At 37.0% G+C, this 20,583-nt stretch overlaps 1 protein-coding gene across 1 annotated transcript; it reads left to right on the top strand.

Annotated features, from left to right (window-relative positions):
• The first annotated feature begins 12,419 nt into the window (after nt 1-12,419).
• On the top strand, nt 12,420-20,149 carry LOC139949829 (uncharacterized). The gene is made up of 7 exons (XM_071948369.1): nt 12,420-12,541; nt 13,789-13,955; nt 15,737-15,793; nt 16,843-16,971; nt 17,605-17,739; nt 18,033-18,072; nt 18,972-20,149. Exons 2-7 carry the CDS (start codon nt 13,800-13,802, stop codon nt 19,106-19,108), a joined length of 654 nt encoding a protein of 217 aa, XP_071804470.1. The 5' UTR covers nt 12,420-12,541; nt 13,789-13,799; the 3' UTR covers nt 19,109-20,149.
• Nucleotides 20,150-20,583: the final 434 nt, after the last annotated feature.

Below are 20,583 nucleotides of genomic sequence, written 5' to 3'. Positions count from 1 at the left end.
TTTGTTTCGCCATTTTTCGGTCCGGTGATCAATACTAGGGGGTTCGATCTTTTTATTTTCTTCGCATTTCAAAACTTGATTTTAATAAATCTATCCAAACCTAATACATGTATGTGGTCATTTGTGTCCGCCATATCTGACAAAGGCCTATGACGTAGAATACAACTGCCTTTTGTTCTTTGGAGACAGTGAACCGTGACTGACGAAATGGTTCACGGTTGATTGCAACAGGAAGACGGGTTGAATAGAAATATTATAATAATATGAAAATTTGATCATAAAGGGTCTCATTATGCAAGAGCGTTTCGTCGAGTTTTCGCTTGGTTTGTGCAACATGAGGTGGATTTCACAAAAATACCAGACTAATCTAGAGTTAGGACTTTTTTTAAATGTAGACATGAGTATAGTCCCAACTCTGAAATCGATCCCATGGCAACATTTCGTAAAAGTAAACAACTCTTCTAATAATAATAATAATAAAACCATTCTTATATAGCGCATATCACCGTGAGGTCCCTATGCGCTGTGAAAGGAAATCAACAATTATTGTATAAAGTAAACAGATATGTTAGTTAACCGGGTTTTGAATTGTTCTGATGTCTCAGCCTGTTTAACATTACCTCTGGAAGACTGTTCCATAACTGAACTGCTGCATATTGGAAAGAGCGGGAACCGTACGACTTGGTTTTGATAACTGGGGGGTCATAAGGGATTTATTTGAAGATCGCAGATTCCTGGTTGTTTTGTACTCCTGAACTAAGCTTTGAAGATAAACAGGAGCAATACCATGGATACATTGATAAGTCAGAACCAAAACTTTAAAATCAATTCTAGCCCGTATTGGTAGCCAATGTAGATCCTTAAGAATGGGTGTGATTGATTCCCGAGTGCGAGTTCTGGTGACAAGTCTGGCCGCTGAATTTTGTATACGTTGTAATCTGGCAATCTGAGTGTCCGGTAGTCCGTAAAGAAGGCTATTGCAGGTATCTATGCGGCACATTAATATTTGCAATAGTCATAATAGTAATATTAATTGTTGTTTACCTGTATAAATCGATGTGTTTTAGCACTATTTACCCAGAACTTGCCATGCAGAGCTCTGTGAAAACAATATCACAAGCATGTTACTGCGGTGGGGTTTGAACCCACGACCTGTTCAACTCTAGAGCAGTGTCTTACCAAATTGACCAATGAGATTACCCGGTAGCTAGAGGCAGTTCGAATCCAGTATTTTGGCAGCGGGTACACATAATATATATTAAATACTATTATTACTATTTAAGGTTATCAGCCCCAAGATAATGTTTGTACTGTCTTAAGTTTTTGGTTTTTTTTGTTTTTTTATCAATAAGAAATGTTCATACACTAATAAGTAGGACCGTTTGCTTTTCAATCATTGTTTGCCGAGCGTTGTTTTGCTAAAAGCAATTCTTACTTGCTTGCTTGCGATCTTGGCCTTTGTTTGATCAAAGCCAAAATGATTATGCTCGCCAGAAAATATTAGTAATATTGCACTAACATAAGAATGTAGTTGACCTTTCCAAGTTAAAAGATAATTGTCTGTGACTATACTAGGTTTCTACTTGATTTTGCTAAACAGAAATTGTAGTATCAATGAGTAATCCGTACTTGCTTGCGATCTTGGCCCAGTTGTCTGAGAATGAATTGGATATCAGGTTAGGTCGACTACTAACTGTAATTAATTGCTTTGTCTGTAAGATGGGCAACATCAGCAAAGCCAACAAAAAATTTCCTCCCAATTTCTTTTTGTAATATTATAATTAAAATTGAGGTTGTCCTTTCCAAGTTAAAATATGATAGTCTGTGACTAGGTTTCTACTTGATTTTGCTAAACAGGAAAACAGGTGTAGAACTACTTGCTTTTCAATCATTATTTGCAGAGCATTGTTTTGCTAAAAGCAATCCTTACTTGCTTGCGATCTTGGCCCAGCTGTTTGATCACGAGTTGAAATCAGGATATAGACCGACTAGTGTAATATATTGTTTTGTCATCAGATGCGCAAGCTCCAGTATGTCCGACACGAACCACACTTTGACATTACTGTTTTATACCAAATCGTGTCAGATAAAAAAAGTTGTATCCGATCGATCCGACCTCGTTGAACCATGTCTTCAAAGCAGTTAACATCCCATGTTTTATTATGCTTCCTTTTCTTCTTTATTTTATGTCAAGAAGGTAATGTTAAAGGAGACTGTCAGAAAAGCACAAAGTGGCCTTAAAGGCACTCGCCACTATTGTTAATTGCTCTATTGGTAATAAGCAATGGATAACTGTTTATATTATAAAACACTGGGTTGATGCATTGCCAAAGGGAACCCAGACAGGTAGATCGAAACCAACAGATCTTGCTTTTAGACCTCTTAAATGAAATAGAGTTAACGATAGTTATAGGGTGACGTCACGTGAAAAAGGTCTTAATAAAACAGAAATAATAAAAAATCGTGTGCTTTCAGATGCCTAAAAAGGCTTCAGGCCTGAAGTTAACTAAGTAGGAAATTACACCTCTTTCTCAAAAACTATACATTACTTCAGAGGAAGCCGTTTCTCACGATGTTTTATACTATCAACAGTTACAGCTCTCCATTGCCCAATACAAGTAAGGTTTTTTTTTTTTGCAAACAATTATGTTTAGTTATTCCAATAGTGCTCAGTGCCTTTTATACGATTCCAGCACTAGATCGCAAGCTCTCTTAAAATGATACTTCAAAAGACATTGATTAGAGAAATGGGCCTTTTATTTGAATAACTTACTTACGGTATACATGTTATCTAAAGATGCCTAGAATCGGATTGACTCAATTTGGGGTTACAGCCGCCATTTTGAATATATTAACAGTTTCAATGTTGAACAGAGACAATTTGACTACAGAGTGGGCCTCGAATCAACGACCTCCGAATTAACATGCCGGCGTTCTACCAACTGAGCTATCTAGCCATAATTATGCTGGCGGTTTCCCTATTTTGTCAATTTATGTGTTCGTTTGTATGGCTTCTCTCTGTCATTTTCTTTGTTCAACCCAAATCATCTCAAATGTGCCCAGTCAGTTTCCCATGTGGTTTATAAAATGACATATTGAAGGCACGGGCACTATTGGTAATTACTCAAAATAGTTATTACTCAAATATATAATTACTAACATAGAAACTTCCTTGGTAACGAGCAAAGGAGATATGTTGATAATAACAAACATTGTGAGAAACGGCTCTCTATATACGCAACATAGTTTTTGAGAAAAAGGGTAATTTCTCAACCAATAATTAATAGTTAAAGACTTCATTCAGCTATAGGATTGTTATCATGAATCTGAAAGCACACACAACAAGAGTGTTTTTAGATCATTATTCTCTTGCAACTTCGATGACCAATTTGGTCCATTATTTACGGTTGTGTTATTTTACGCATTTGTCTGGCTACACGAAGTGAGATTACTGGTCTTTGACATTTACCAAAGGTGTCCGGTATAATAACAAAGGTATTGCGGCACTCGGGTTCGGTAAATTTTCCAGCATTTCATAATAATCTTGTGCATCCTCGCACGCATCATAATGAAAGAATAATAAATAGAGAGAAAGAGCGCGAGCCGCAGCTTTTAGAGATGTTCAATTTTTTTGCTGCAAAATATTGACAATTTATGTTATCCAAATAATAATTATAAACCACACGGGAAACTGGCTTCTAGGTAAATTTTAACAGATTTGGGGTTGAACAAAGACAATTCGACTGGCAGGTGACCTTTTTATTATTATTAGACTTTCGTTTTATTATGGTGAACAAAACAACATAAAACAAAACGGCACTGGCGTCATACTTACGTTGAATTCGACTTGACTTATGTCCTGCCAAAATAAGTTTTGCTCTCCAAAATATGTCTTATCTTTTTTAAAAGAAGATAATTTGCGGGAAAACTGGAGTACGAAAAACCTCAAAAAGGCCAGTTCATGTAAGTGTGCGCCTTTTGCTGATTGATTACGAGTTCATTATTCTCATTATTTTGTCGCTATTGACTGCTCCTCAATTACTGCTGACGCTCGTTTGATTTGAAGCATTGAATCTGGGCTTCTGGTTATGATTTAAAAAAAAAATTATAATTTGTTTGAATTTTGTTTGTAATATTATATAAAATTTGCATTTAGTTTGTATTTGGAACTGTTTTACGTAGCCTAGAACCGTTTGTTTTTTATTCGGTGAAATCTAAAGTAAAGAGCATATAAACCTGCCGTCGATTTCACAAAACTCTTCCCAACTTAAGACTGATCTTAGGACTTAGGACGAGTCCCAACCCTGCACTGTAGCATGCAGACCTTAAGATTAATCCTACGTTAGGACGAGTTACTCGTCTTAACTCGAGGTAAGACGAGTCCTAACTCTTTGTGAAATCGACCCCTGGCAATTTTATTTTTAGGCTGTTGGTTATGATCAAACTGATACATATCATTTTATATAGTTGTATTTTTATTTATTTAATTTTATTTTTTATTAGTTTTTTTTTTATTAGTTTTTGGTATGTGTCACTTTTGAAATAAGAAACGCTTGATGTGGAAAATTCAATTTTAATTCGTGATGATTTGATATTTTTCCCTCAGTATTGTTTAAACTGTATGAAATGCTCAGTACATTTAAATAATTCTCTCCGGTGAAACACGAAAACATTTGTCCATGAATGAGAAGTCAACATGTCATAATTAAAACCACTAATGGGTTCACAGATTGTTGAATCATGGTAACCTCCTCGGTTTAATGTATCCGTATTGATACGGTTCTCCCATGCACATTACAATGTGCTTCGATCTCATACCCCAATATTGTATCTTTTAAAATTAAAAGACAATTACAAATGAACGTACAAGGAAGATGGTTTAAATATCAAATGGCATGTGCATTAATGATAGGTATTTCTACCTCCATGCTACATGGTATGTGGTCTTAGAACCTACAATGGATAATTGCATACTCTATGCGGTTTTCCTAGAATTGCATACTTTAATGTATCCGTAATACGGTTCTCTCATGCACATTACAAGATGCTTCGATCTCATACTCTGTGGTTCCTGTTAAAGGCAGTGGACACTACTGGCAATTGTCAAAGACCAGTCTTCCCACTTGCCGTATCTCAACATATGCATAAAATATCAAATCTCTGAAAATTTGAGCTCAATCGGTCGTCGAAGTTGCGAGATAATAATGAAAGAAAAAACACCCTTGTCACACGGAGTTGTGTGCTTTCAGATGCTTGATTTCGAGACCTCAAATTCTAAATCTGAGGTCTCGAAATCAAATTTGCGGAAAATTACTTCTTTCTCGAAAACTACTCCACTTCAGAGGGAGCCGTTTCTCACAATGTTTTATACCACCAACCTCTCCCCATTACTCTTTACCAAGTAAGGTTTTATGCTAATAATTATTTTGAGTAACTACCAATAGTGTCCACTGCCTTTAAGATTCAAAGACCATTAAAATGAATGCATAAGCAAGGTGGTTTAAATGTACAATGGCATGTGCATGTAGGTATTTCTACCTCCATGCTACATAACATGTATGTGGTCTTAGAACAAAATCATGTCTATGGCATACCTTTCGCTATGTGCATAATTATGGTAGGGGCCTATGTATGCGGTTTTCCTAGAAAGTCGAATGGCATACTGTGTATCGGTCTCATACCCACATATGGTGTCTGTTAAGATTCAAAGACCATTACAAATGAATGCATAAGCAAGGTGGCTTTAAAATTTCTAATGGCATACTCTATGTATGTGGTCTCACATACCATTTCTAGCAGCGTAATGTCGAGTTGCATGTACTGTATGTAAGCGGTCTTACCTAGAATACGTAGAGTCGCATGTCTCACAACAGCAGAGCAGTCACCAATGTAGAAACACTATCCAATTCTATCCAACACGCTGTAATCATCCAGCCAGGAACACAAACCTAATTCATTCCCTATTTAGTCGAGTCCACTTAACCCAGTTGTATTCACAAACCATCAAAGCGTGTGTCTGAGATGCAACTATAAACGTCTCCATGTTTGTTTGTTAATAATAATAAAAAATGACCGCGTATACCAATTTCCACATACGACGACTGCTACATCAAGCAGACGATACTACGCTCATCACGAACGTGTAATAACGAGACTTGCCTCCAAACCGACAACAGCGATTATTGGGTCCACTGTTCACGGAAAAAATAGCGTGACCAAGGCAACGATCGGAGGCGATGGTATGACCCGTCTGCTGGCCTTGCTGAGTTGGCCTGCCGAACACAATTAGTTACCGGGGGCGTGTGGGTTCTGTCTTAATTGGCGTGTTATGAGACGAGGGATGGCGGTAGAAATGTGGAACGGGCAGAGGCTGGGAACTTCCCCTTTGTGTTGTATTGTTTAAAATTAATTTAGACTTGTGGACAAGTCGTTTCAAATGTATACCATTGGCATGGAATTTCCCCTTTGTGTTGCATTGAGTAAAATTAATATAGACTTGTGGACAAGTCGTTTCAAATGCATACCATGGGCGGGGAATTTCCCCTTTGTGTTGTAGTGTACAAGATTAATATAGACATGTGGACACGTCGTTAAAATGCATTGCGCGGTGATGGCAAAAAACCTCTTTTTTATCTGGATGAATAGTATGAACGCTAAATCCAATTTCGAATTGACGGGTGCGTGCACGCAGTCGCAGCGAGTATGAACCATGGTATGAACGTGCCTTTACGCGTAATTACCTTACGCTACGTTACAATACGTTACGAGTATGAGATAGTGACGTATTGTACCAAGACTAGTGACGCATAGGCGGTTGTGCGTCTGCCTAGTGTACGAGTCTAAACTTACATCGATTGTTCGCCCAAATTATTCGCATGCGATGATATAACTATCGTTTATATCATTGAAATAACTCATCTGATTGGTTGGAACATGCAAGCATTTTAGTTTAAATTGCACCCTTTCAAATTTCCCAATAATTGTATTACCATTTTAATTCATTACCGCTCTTCATTACCACGGGCTGCTAATAAAGGTGGCTACGAAAGTGTAAATTTAATGGCGAGAAGACAGACAACAAATAGGCGTTTATATTTACACTTGGGAGTCTAGAGTCATGTGTTGATGTTGCAAATGTAAACTAGTGAGTTCCAGCATCGGAGACCAGCTGAGGAGGATAAGTCCCCTGCCCTTTCAAATGAACTATAATTCAGTCAAAGTACCGTTACTCATTTTGGAAAATTGAGGGCGCTACCCACTTCCCACGGGCACTGTCGCTGTCTTGTTTTATGTTGCCGCTGTCAGATGCAATTGAGTCCGCCATGCAATACTGTCCGCTCCTGACACTTTTGCATATGCAATCATGTCCGGGGCTATGCAAAAACCGTCCGGCGGACATGACTGAACATGTATGTGCGCGAGTAAGCGAGCGTGCATGCACTGAACCTACGAACATGTATATTCGGCATGAATATTCACGTATGATTGCAGCGAATACCCAACGGCCGAATATTTCCCACGTCATTCATGACATGCACTTAGCTTGTAAAAAAATGGCGAACGTGTTCCGTCGACCAAGGACGTTTAATTAACTGCAAGGACGGTTTTGCACGGGGGCGGACACAACTGCATATGCAAATGTGTCCTGGCGGACACAATTGCATTATGCAGCAGCGTCCGGGCGGACACGATTGCATATGCAAATCCGTCCGGCGGACATTATTGCATATGCAATAATGTCCTCCGGATAGTATTGCACAGAGGACATTTTGTAATAGTTCTTAAATGATAAGAGATTGTTTAATCAGAAGATTTCCAACACGTGGCTTCAAAAGTGGTTATTGTCTACTGTGTTACATCGCCAGTAAAATCACTTTGGATCTGCAGCAAGCCTCTCAATTTTCTCTACAAATAATTTATACCACCAGGGGGGAGTGTGCCTGACCTGGTTCTGGTGTTCTAGCGTGAAATATCATAGCTTTATTGTTCGCTTTCACCCACACATTCCCACTTGATGTGATACCGCCAAGGGAAAAGGGTATTTCCACCTCTAAGGCCTAGTAAACAAAAACAGTTGATCGTCCGGGATTTTCAAAAAGGAGGAGGATTTGTTTTGCTTTTCTTTTTAAAGATGCTATGTCAGATTTCTGGCCGATTTGACGCAAAAAAATTGATTTAAAATTCAAAAGGTATTTTGATGGGGGCCGAGAAAGTTACAAGCTTTCATTTGAGCCATTGCTCAAAAAAGTCCGCCAATTATTAGTAGCAGTGAAATATGTGCTCAAAATTAGTTTTTGTCGGGATCCCGACAATACATCACGTGACCAACTCTTATGTATTTTATAAGAAATGTTTTAAATTGTTGTCATGGTTCCTGACCATTAAAAGTAAAAGTTAAACTTTTTTTCGTTAGAGCGGGTGATACTCTTTGAAATACCATTCACTCAACAAAATATATTTTTTAATACTTGGGGCCAAAAATCTGACATAGCATCTTTAATGTAAAATAATTACCAACAGAAGCAAGGTTGCGTCCTAAAAGAAAACAAAAAAGATGAGGGAGGGGACGATTAGCTGGTATTTATGTTTTAATTTGGCTTAATATAAGACTTCGCTGACAAGGCTTCGCGACTTACTTCTCAAGATTAGTTTACCGTGCATAACCAATGAGGGATCTAGCGAATGGCCAGAGGTGTCGACCCTGAAGAAATGCCAAATAATCCGGCAGTTGCACGCGAACGAATTCGTACTTCGGTGGTTGCCATTATGATGACTTATGAAATATTAGATCTCTAGCAAGCCTTTTAGTTTCATCAAATTAGACCACCAGTGTGCCTGACCTGGTTTTTCCTATATCAGGGTGATCTAGCGTGAAATGTGGCTTTCTATGTTCTCACCCACACACTTGCTGTGTCGCCTCATGTCCAAGAAAGAGCAGTTCGTCTCTTTTCGTTGATTTGCATATGAAGAAAGGATTTAATACTGAAATGTAGATCTGTAGCCAAGCCAGCTATTTCTGTACAGAATAATAATAATTACAAACAGCCTTCATAAGACGAATTCCTCAATGCGCCTTACAATAAAAACAATAAAAACTAAAAGGCCAAAATACTAATTTTACCGAAAAATACCCGACATAAAAAAAAGATTCTACAGTGCAGACAAAAGTAGATACAAATTTAAAACATTATCAAACATCAGACCTGGTTATTATTTACAAGCACATACATAATGGAAGTATTAAATGAATGTCATCGTATTGTATCACCACTCTGTGCGTGACCTGGTTTTCACGCGCGAAACAAGGCTTTTTGTTTGTCCCCACCCACACACCACTTGCTGTGTTGCCTCCAGCGGAGCTTGCTCTTTATTTTAGAAAGACGAATATTGTGTCCATATGAAGGTTGTGGCATTGATCCTAACTCTTTCATATGCTATTAATAATTTGCATCCCCACACCTTTCACAATACGTGTATAAACATCTACAATATTCATTTTGGTTTTTACCCATTTATACACCGATGTGTGTTAGCAATGAGTATACTGTGCTAACACACATCGGTGTATAGTGGTAAAAACAAAAATGAATGAATTCTGTATCCCCGATACAAATCTAACATTCTACTAAAACGATTGTTGGGGTTGAACAAAGAATTGAGTGGGATTCGAACCAACGACCTGCGGATCTACTAAAACATCTACGAATTATATAATACACATTGTTGACTTCTCAATATCCCCCATACATGAATTTGTAACATGTAATTCTATAAATAATAGCTGGTCCACAGTCACTGATACAACAATGGCTGAGAGAGGTCAGAGTATGCTCTGAAGACGCTTCTTTGTCAATAAGACGATTTAACCCCCCCCCCCTCTCAAGAATTAAACAAACTAATAAATAAATAGATAAATAAATCAACGAAGCCTTCATTCTTAGCTACAGATATTTTGAAACACGCACAACAATAATCTATAAACAGAAAACTCCCCCATCCCTCGACAACAATAGGAGCATTGCAAAAGTCAATGCTAACTACAAAATTAATGTGGAGAATCGCCAACAGAAAATAAAATGCCCCAAACCCCCTCCCTGCCGAATGCCAAACGGATATTCCAGAAAGTCCCTCATCACACAATTGCTGCGGTGGGGAAATTGAGCACTGAGGGCGCACTTCATATCCTACATGGCGGTTTTCAAAGGATAAAATTGACAAAACTAAAATAATTATTGGCATAAAACCTTTCTTGGTGACGAGTAATGGGGAGAGGTTGATGGTATAAACAATTGTGAGAAACGGCTCCCTCTGAAGTGCAATAGTTTTCACGAAAAAAGTAATTTTCCACGAATTTGATTTCAAGACCTCAGATTTAGAACTTGAGGTCTCAACATCAAACATCTAAAAGCACACAACTTCGTGTGACAAGGGTTATTTTTCTTTCATTATTATCTCGCAACTTCGATGACCGATTGAGCTCAAATTTTCACAGGTTTGTTATTTTATGCATATGTTGAGATACACCAACTGTGAAGGCTAGTCTTTGACAATTACCAATAGTGTCCACTGCCTTTAAATAATAATAGTCTAACATAATGCTAAATAAATTTGTATTTATTTCTGTCATGCCTGTTTAAATCAACTCCAGGAGAAACCTTTTTTAACAAATTCTCAATTATTTCACTCTACTCAAATCACTTTGGAAGCAGCAAAGCCTATCATTCTTAGTGTATATCTCTATCTTCTGTTTTGTCAGAAGATAGTGAAGTCACTTGTTAAAGGCGCTATATAAATACCGATATTATTAATATTACTACTATTATTATTATTGTCGCAATTCTTGTCCTGCTCGTTTTCTAAAAGAGTCCATTGATTGTTGATACCTCCTTGCTAGAGGTAACCTGCCCAACGCCAGTTCGTTGATTTAATGGTTTTAAGAATATACTCTCTAAATGTAGAAGAGTGAAAAACACCACTCTTTACATATCGAGCTGTCCCTCATTTATGGCTCTTAAAAAAAGAGTGCTGTTTCACTCTTTTACATTAAGAGAGTACTGGTTACTCTTGATTTCTTTCTTATGTCCTAAATTGTCACCCTGTCCTTCTGTTTTACCCAAGGACAGAGTGATAATTTAGGACCTAAGAAAGAAATCAACAGTACAGTACTCTCTTAATGTAAAAGAGTGAAACAGCACTCTCTTTTATAAGAGCCATAAATGAGGGACAGCTCGATATGTAAAGAGTGGTGTTTCTCACTCTTCTACATTTAGAGAGTATATTCTTTAAACCATTAAATGATATCGTCATCCTTTCCATAGCTTCTATGTGACACTTATTCTTTTCTACGGTCGTTTTGTGGTCGTCCTTTGTCGCGGCATCCAATATACAATAGGAAAGGTGTGATGCACTGGTTAAAGAGACAAGCCTTTCAGGGTTATATAAAGATAGTGTGTGGTTACAAAAAAAAATGTGGCTATAATGTGCTAAACTGTATATACCAAACTTAACTTGGTTCTCGTTATTTCCTCCCCTATTTAATATTTGAACGTGGTATTGTTTCCTGGTTAGATAAAAATTTAATATTAAGCCATCTCCAAACATTTAACCCAACAACTATTTATTATTGCAACATATCATGGACCTTGATTTATTTGTGCTCTTGTTAAGGTCCGCCAAGCTCAAAGATTCAACCATTAGTTAAAAGCACTGGAAACTATTTGAAATTACTCAAAATAGTTTTTTAGAATAAACGTGATTGGTTAATAGCAACTGAGAGCGGTTGATAGCATAAAACATTGTGAGAAACGGCTCCCTCGGAATTGCATTGCATCTGAAAGCACACAAAATCGTGCAACAACGGTGTTTGTTTTCGTACTATTCTCATGCAACTTCGATGACCAATTGAGTCAAAATTTTCACAGGTTTGTTATTTAATAAAAATAAATATTGGGATGAACCAAGTGACTTCACCAAACTCTTCCTAAACTAGGATCAATCTTTAATAGGACCTAGGGCGAATTAAGTTCCGTATCCATTGACGTTTAGGATGAGTTTCGTATTAACTCGAGATAGGATTAGTCCTAGCGTTTCGATCGTGAAATCGACTACAGTGGCTTTAAAAAAAAATCATATTATTGTGTCATAATTATATTAAACTTTTGACATCCGTATGTACATAAGACTTAATGAGTATTTATATTGTGGGCATGGTCAACTGATGAGCTAAGCTGGTACCCAAGTATGGAATACGTGTACTAGTCGTGATGGAGGACACTAGTCAACATGGGATTAATTGGTTGTAGTTAATCATAAACTTTAAGTCTTATGGTTCTTGCACATACCCTGATTAATATAATCTCTTCAGCAAACAACACGCAATGGTTTAAAACCCCAATCCGAGATAAATGCCATGACGAATGGGAAAATAATCTCAAAACATTTTTGTTAAGAGTGGCGGATGTGAGCCAAACCCATTGTCATTAGAGATTTGACGGTCATACCTGCAAGCAGAGGACTTACTTGTCTTCTTCCGTGAATAAAGGTAAATCTTCCAAAACATTTATATCTTGTACATCCATGTCTCGTCATCTTAGAGACACTGGACACTATTGGTAATTACTCAAAGTTATTGTTAGCATAGAAATTTCCTTGGTAACGAGCAACGGAGAGCTGTTGATAGTATAAAACAATGTAAGAAACAGCTCCCTCTGAAGTAACGAAGTAATGTCTCAATAAAATATTTGAAATGAATTCGAGACCTCAGCTGTGGTCTCGAATTCAGGCATCTGAAAGAACTCAACTTGTACAACAAGGGTGTTTTTTCTTCCATTATTCTCTCGCAACTTCGACGACTACTTGAATTGAATTTTTCACAGGTTTGTTATTGTATGCATATGTTGAGATACACCAAGTGAGAAGACTGGTCTTTTACAATTACCAAAGGTGTCCAGTGTTTTTTTTAAAAAAACAGTGTTAATTTGAATAAGAGTATGAGTCCCAACATAAGAAGACTGATTGGTGAAATTGACTTTACACACGACCAAACTAAACCTTTAAATACACTGGACACCTTCGGATTGTCCAAGACCAGTAATTCAGACTCAGTTATGATCATTTAAGTTGCAAGAGAATGCCTCTAATAAAATTATTCAAGCCTGAAGTAGTTTATTATAGGTTTTCTCGGTCAAATTCGGCAATTGAGCAGCCAATTTCATATTCATGCGTTCGAATTAAAGCTGTTTTGCCTCTCCATCAGTTGTTATACTGCGTTCCAAATTCAGAATTCGTATATTCAATTTCGTTTTGAGTCGAGTCAAATTCCTTTAGAACTCTGTTTAATTTAGCGTATCGTCATTCTTCTTTGTGACACACACGCCTAAAGAAGCATCTGCGAATTTGAATGCTGCTTTGATGAGTTGTTGAATTGAATGATTATTTTGTTATCGAATGACGCAACATCACATTTTGACTCATCATAAAACGAAATAGAATAACCCTTTTCAGTAGCATTCGATTTTGCGCGAAATATAATAGCTTGATGGTTAAAGTGGCTGCTCTTTTGCCGAAATTAACCAAGTAAACCTATATTTGAGAGAGAAATATTACCTCTTTTTCAAAAACTACGTTAGTTCAGAGAAAGCCATTTTTCAAAAACATTGCTATATTATCGACAGGTCTCAATTAATAATCATTTCCAAGTAATCTTTGATGCTAAACACTATTTTGAGTAATAATGGTCAAGTATCCATACCCGTAATAATGTTATTTTTTTATCATTTCATTTAACAGTGTACTTAAAGATGCCGACCAACTACAACTACCCAGCACCGTGTGGGGTGTGCCTCGGTGTCTTCCACATTATATTCGGGCTCGGATCATGCGGATGCGGTATCGCTGCGATTGTCTTGGGCCATTATTTGTTTGAATATGCTGTAGGAATATGGGCTGGAATAGCAGTAAGTACTCTCAGTCAATTTACTTAAAGGATCCTTACATATTTTGTGTTTTGCTAACAGAACGGTTGCTGGCAGTGTTAGCACTTAAAGGAACGTTACAGTTTTGTTAAGAAACAAAAATTGTGAAGATCACAGATTTACATAAAACTTACACGGTCTAATGATGATGATAGTAGAACTCATCCCTTGAAATATTTCTGTCTAAAATGTCATATTTGATGAGAAATAAATAATCTAATTTCGCGTTTGGAGTTTATCGCTCAGTGAGCGTTTTATTCATTTTTGTTTTGGCATCGATGCAATGCAAAATGTGTAATCGGTTTTTCACTATTTTTTTTCTCGCGACCCAGATGGCCGATCGATCTCAAACTTCTACAGGTTTGTCAGTTTATGTATATGGTGGATTACATAAAGTGCTTATACCGCCAGCAACTGTTTTGTTAGCAAAACCAATTCTGTAATGTTCCTTTAAAGTAATCCACCATAAACTGAAATACCTGTAGAAGTTAAAGATCGATCATCCGTCTGGGTCAAGAGAAAATAGTGAACATTTAATCGATGGCATGCAAACAAAATGTTGCAAGACGTTGATTACAAAAAAGAAGAAGAAAAAAGGCGATAAACCCAGCGGGAAATTATTTGTATCTATTTTACATCAAATAAGACATTTCAGACAGAATTATTTCAAGAGATGCGTTCAACTATCATCATAATTAGACCTCCTCATTTTGTATATAAATCTGTGATCTTTAATGTTCCAATTTATTTTCTTCAATTGCAAAAATAATTAACATTGGACTTCCCCCGGGTTAAGACATAAGTAAAATATATATGTTTGTCAAATTAATATTTTACTATCATTAGTTAATGTGCCAAACAAAATCTAGTCATGCAATTCAAAACCTTCAACTGTTTTGACTATTCTAAAGATGAAATTTAATTATAAGTTTGTTAATAATCTACGAGATAGTTGTTGAAAAACCGATGTGTAGAAGATCAGAGGGGGCAATGTAATTACATATTGGGTCGTAGTGTAGTTAAGTGTTTGTTTTCGAGAGCAGGCAATGGATTAGGAGCGGAGAGTACTTAAAAATGAACTTTGACACAAGTTAATTTTTCAAGACGCTTTTCTTCCGAGAACGTTCTTTGAAGATTAGGCAATAATAGAACGCATAGAGCTAAACGTTTTAAAGATAAACATAATATTCCATGAAAGCATGGAATCATCTCCTTCATTCTTATTTAATTTTTATGTTGGTTTAATGTTTTGTATATTTCCCTTTAATCTTGATGTTTTTTACCTTGTAAATTCAATTGTAATTTAGCCTTTGGTTACAAATGTTTGAATAAAATACCTTGAATTGAATTGAATTGAATTGAAAGCATTGTGTAACCACAAACTCCGGACCGAACCCCCTTCTCTTTCCAATACGTGCACTTATTCTTTGCTACGTGTATTACACTATACACACGGGACCAATGGTTTTACGTCCCACAAGAAGGTCGCAGCAACAATAGTATATAATGCTTAGGACGCAAGTGTCAAAACAGGGACTTGAACCCACACTCTGCTGATCAGAAACACCAGAGCTTGAGTCTGGTGTTCTTATCAGCTAATAGAAAATACAATTACCCGAAATACTATAATTAACACGCCAAATTCATGTTCATATGAAACTTTTGTTTTTAAATACAAATAAGGATAGCTTCTGTAGTTCAATTCGCGTTTTACTTTATCATTACTATTATGATTATAAATTATGATGGGTTCTTCTTTTCAGTTTTACACTGTGACTGGTTTACTTGGAGTATGTTCTGGATCCAGAAATAACTGCACGGTAAGGAAACGACGCTTGAGGGCAGCATTTATTTGATGAAGGTTTCCCTTACAACCAATGTTAAATGCTATTATATTGGTATTAAACCATGATTCATAAATACCTCAGACAGTTTTGCTATTTCTATTGGTGGAGAGCACGTCACGTGGGTGTGTATAAACCTTTGTTTATGACCAGTAAAAAGTGTTGAAACATGGGCGTGACACGCGAGCCTGCACCTGTGCTTATAAGACAGTTTCTTCATTTCTATTGGCCGAGAGCAACGGCTGAAACAGTTGTGCCGCATCACGCGGTACGCGCGACGCGCACAGCATTCCCTTATAAGGAGTTGTGTACCCGAGGGCCTTACCATTTCATAGCGCGAGGGGTGTTGAGTTGTGTTGTAAGAAATCATTGAACAATTATAATGTTTGCATTTATTTTACTTTTTGACCAAAAAGTGTTGATGTTTTTTGACCGAAAACGGTATTTATGAATGGGTATCAAAGTGTGTTGAATCGGTTTTCAACTAGTGGTTTAAACCCGCCGAGGCCTGGTTTTTGATAATTTACCTCGACTTCGTCTCGTTACTTAAACCAAATGAGTAAAAGTCACTCAGCCTCTTGAAATCAAGTCGCTTTTTGCGAACAAATAGGTTGTTCTTTTATTCTTTTCTTCATGAAAACAAATTAAAAATTCAACGCCTAAACTGGCCAGACTCAATTTCCCGAAACCTTGTCCAACACTTTGTAAAAATAATATGTGGTACTTTCTCGAGAGCTAGCTGATACCCCAAATGCTTCTAGTATAAAGTAAACAACGTTGTTTAGTCTGGCTCCTTATTGCAAGATGATTATTAGCATTCATTATTGTTATCGATACGAGGAACTATGCCAAGACGGAGGCAGTATGATAAAGGTATATTCAGCTTTGTGCTTTTTTCTTTTTTCTTTTGTTTCCTTTTTTTTCGTGTTTATCATCGCAAACCACTGTGATATTGATCAATGGAAGTTATCAAACTCTTTTGTATTATACAATTATAATTGTATTGTACTCTTTTCTCCACCCAGGTGACTGGATATTACGTCATGTCAATCGTAAGCGTGTTTGTGGCAATGGGTCAGATGGGTTTCTATTGCTATACCACTGTGTATGTTGCCGATATATGTTATTACTACAGCTTCTGCCCGGATGCAGCGGTGAGCTTATTAAAACATTTGGTTCAGTTAATTTTCATCATGCTAAGAGCAGGGTCCATTTCATAAAGCCTTACAGGGAAGGTACACGTTTGGTAATTACTCAAAAACAAATATTAACTTAAAAACTGACTTGGTAACGAGCATTTGAGAGCTGTTGGTAGTATAAAACATTGTAGGAAACAACTCCCTCTGAAGTCACGTAGTGTTTGAGAAAGAGGTAGTTTCTCACTAATATAATAAAAGACCTCTAGCTAGAAGTCTTTTATTCTTATCTGAAAGCAGAACAATTCGTCCAACAAGGGTGTTTTTTCTTTCATCATTTTCTCGCAACTTCGATGACCAATTGTGCCAAAATTTTCACAGGCTTGCTATTTTATGGTTATGATGGGATACACCAAGTGAGAAGATTGGTCTTTGACAATTACCAAACGTGTACCTTCCCTTTAAAGTAAAAAAAAAAAAAACTTAAGCACAGACAAATCTTGCTGGGTTGAAACTGGTTATACCAACCAACATTCTATTAAATTTTTGGTTTTACCCATGAACACCGATTATGTTTTGTATTCAGTTGTTAGATTGTATTCCAACCATTTGATAGGTTGCCAATAAAACCTCTTCTATTTATTTGTTTAGATTGATAGTTTGATCGTGAGTTCCATCGCCCTCTCGTTGGGTTTCTTCGAATGGATCATGGCAATGGCATCTGCCTGTGCATCTTGCAGCTGCTGCTGCGGTGGAGGACCTCCACCACCACTTCAAACAGTCGTGGTAAGATACATACAATAGTCGTATGTGGTTAAAACTTATTAAACGCCACGTTGCTTCAATAAAGTACGCGCTACTAACAGGGGATCCGGGGCGACAATGCTACAGTGAGATGATGACATGCATGTTTGTACATTTAGGTCCGGGCTACATTTAGGGCTCGGGCTACATTATGCACAACACACCAATAGTTTACTTGTTTTTCCGTAACTCATTACGCGGCCTCATGATTCGTAAACTTATGATTCCATTGATTAGAAAATCATTGAAATGTTCATGATGTTTTTTGCCAACAGGTTCAAGCCGTTCAGCCGCAATACCAGCAACCGATGCCAGGTATGTCAACTCTTAAGGCCCGGTCACTCGGGCCCTGATACGCCTCTTTTAAAGGAACACGTTGCCTTGGATCGTCGACTTGGTCTTTGGAAGCGTTTGAAACCATTTGTTATAGAATGCATATGATTAGAAAGATATTTTTAAAGTAGAATATAACGATCTTTTCTTTTACCTCGTCGACAATCACGGTCGGCCTTCTATGGGAGTCAACTTTTTTACTCCCATAAATGGCCGACCGTGTTAGTTCGCAAAGTAAAAGGAAAAACACGCAATTTCGAGGCATATTTGTGTGGATCATTGTGTTCTACTTTCTAAACATCTTTCTAACCATTATCAAACGTATACAATTGCTTTTCAAAGACCAACTCGACCGATCCAAGGCAACGTGTTCCTTTAATATTTATGCATGAGGAACATCACAATACTAAACTCAAAACGAGGCGATGGGCGCTGCCACTGCAAGTGATTGGGAACGTGCACCCATAGCCTCCTTTTGGGTTATAGTTTTTCACCAAAATAAAACAACGGCCCACTACTATAAGCTTTAACCAAACGGTCTTCAATATTAAGGTTCACCAGGTATTAAGTTAAACAGTTCTGATACAGCACCGAAGGGTTTTAAGGGTGAATTAAATGGCTCAGTGACCAAGGGTGGATTTCACAAAGAGTTAAGACTAGTCTTATCTCGAGTTACTAGTCCTTACTTAGTACTAGCCTTAAGTTTTAAATATCTCCTAAGACTAGTACTAAGGACTAGTCCTAACTCTTTGTGAAATCGACCCATGGGGTAATAATATTACAAGCGCTTTTAAAACGCCCTTCTGTTTAAAGTGCTATATGAATGCTGAATATTATTATAATAACAATAATATTCATTTTTGTCTTCTTCATTTTTTAAGGCTACAGCCAGAAACCAGATGGGTTGGCGAGTGCTCCACCAGTCTACGTCAATCCATCATATGACGGTGTCATCGAAAACGTATCTATGCCAAACGAAAGGCCTCTGCCCAATACACCTGATATGAAAAACTACTGAGTTACTTTTTTTTTTTTTTTTTTTACACCGATGGTGACGCAAAAATCGGACGCATTTTACCGGCGCTGGGTGGCAGCAGACTTCACAAAGCACAACAATTCATCACAAGACCATTTTTCAGTATCACCGTAGTGATTTGTTTTGTGACATCATACTTTACCTAGCAACTACAATTGATTGGCAGTTCAATACTATGATTATTAGTTCTTTGTGACATCGGCCCTCATGACCCAACTTTATAGAGCTGCTTAAGCAGGAAATGTTGCCGAAAAATGTTCTGCTTAGCAGAAATGAGCAGGATATCTGTCACAAATGGTGCATGCGACATAGTATTTTGACTGGTAACCCTGTTCTGGTAAGCATTACTTTAATGTGCTTAGCTTCATACATAATGTGCTCAAGCAGCTCTTTGAAGTTGGGCCCTGGTATAACTCTTGTTCTCGGCTGTGTAATTGCTCAGATCTACGTAAACAGTGAAGATTTACCTAGCGAGTCTGCTGCCACCTAGCGTTTCAAAGTCTCACATTATGACGCAAGGACATTCGCAAGAATTACACGCGGGGAGTATGAACGTGGCCTAACAATGAAAACATTTACGAAGAATAACAAACTGACACGGACCCACCGATAAAACTTTTACATTATTTGTTTTTACAATTTGTATGTATTTTAAATCAACAGTAATAAAGTGTCATTATGTTTGGCATGTTTGTTTTTTGGCATGTTCCCTCTGTTGTTATTATTTTGACAAATACAAAATACCTTAAATATGTTTACGAAAAAAGATCGAGTGCCTCTGTTGTGTTGTTGTGCAAATTAGCCGGGTATAACTTTAAATGAAAACAAGACCCAGTAGATTGTTAGGAAAACAACAGAGCTTTAAAAAAGAATTATTTGTAATAAATTATGCAATTTGTTTACTTTTTTTTTGTTAAATTACTTGCAATGCAGCAAATGCCGTGAGTTGTAATTTTTGTTTAAATAAACCATTAATGGACAAACGAAAAAATAATAAATATGAACACAGTTCTTTACCCTTTACATGTGCTATGTCTAGTTTTTATATTGATCGGTTTATGGTGTAGGCACGTTGTGTAATCCTCCATAATACAGACATTGACAAACCTGTAGAAGTTTGAGATCGATCAGCCATCTGGGTCACAAGAAAGTAGTTTATAAAAAACAATGTGACATTTTTCATGACATCGATTAAAACAAAAAAACTCACTGAGCGATAAACTCAAAACGGGAAATTATCTTTACTTATTCCTCATCAAATAATATGACATTTCAGGCAAAAATATGTCAAGGATTTTGTTCTACTATCATTTAGATCATCGTTAGACTTTTTATATTTTAAATAAATTTGTGGTCTTCGAGGAGTTGTTTTCCCTTGCCAATTCTGTAATGTTTCTTTAACGTAAACATGTATGTTATTTCATTCGCCAGGTGTTGACCATCACATTATGTTTTAA

The sequence above is a fragment of the Asterias amurensis genome, chromosome 17 (assembly GCF_032118995.1).
Source record: "Asterias amurensis chromosome 17, ASM3211899v1".
NCBI lineage: Eukaryota > Metazoa > Echinodermata > Asteroidea > Forcipulatida > Asteriidae > Asterias > Asterias amurensis.
Note: the sequence above shows the minus strand (reverse complement) of the source record. Positions and strands in the feature narration are given on the sequence as shown.

What these genes read in the sequence shown, in the direction of transcription:
- LOC139949829 (XM_071948369.1), top strand. Translation starts at nt 13,800, where the DNA reads ATGCCGACCAACTACAACTACCCAGCACCGTGTGGGGTGTGCCTCGGT. An exon ending in GAATATGGGCTGGAATAGCA is followed by an intron (nt 13,956 to 15,736) that starts GTAAGTACTCTC and finishes TCTTCTTTTCAG; the next exon opens with TTTTACACTGTGACTGGTTT. An exon ending in CACCACTTCAAACAGTCGTG is followed by an intron (nt 17,740 to 18,032) that starts GTAAGATACATA and finishes TTTTGCCAACAG; the next exon opens with GTTCAAGCCGTTCAGCCGCA.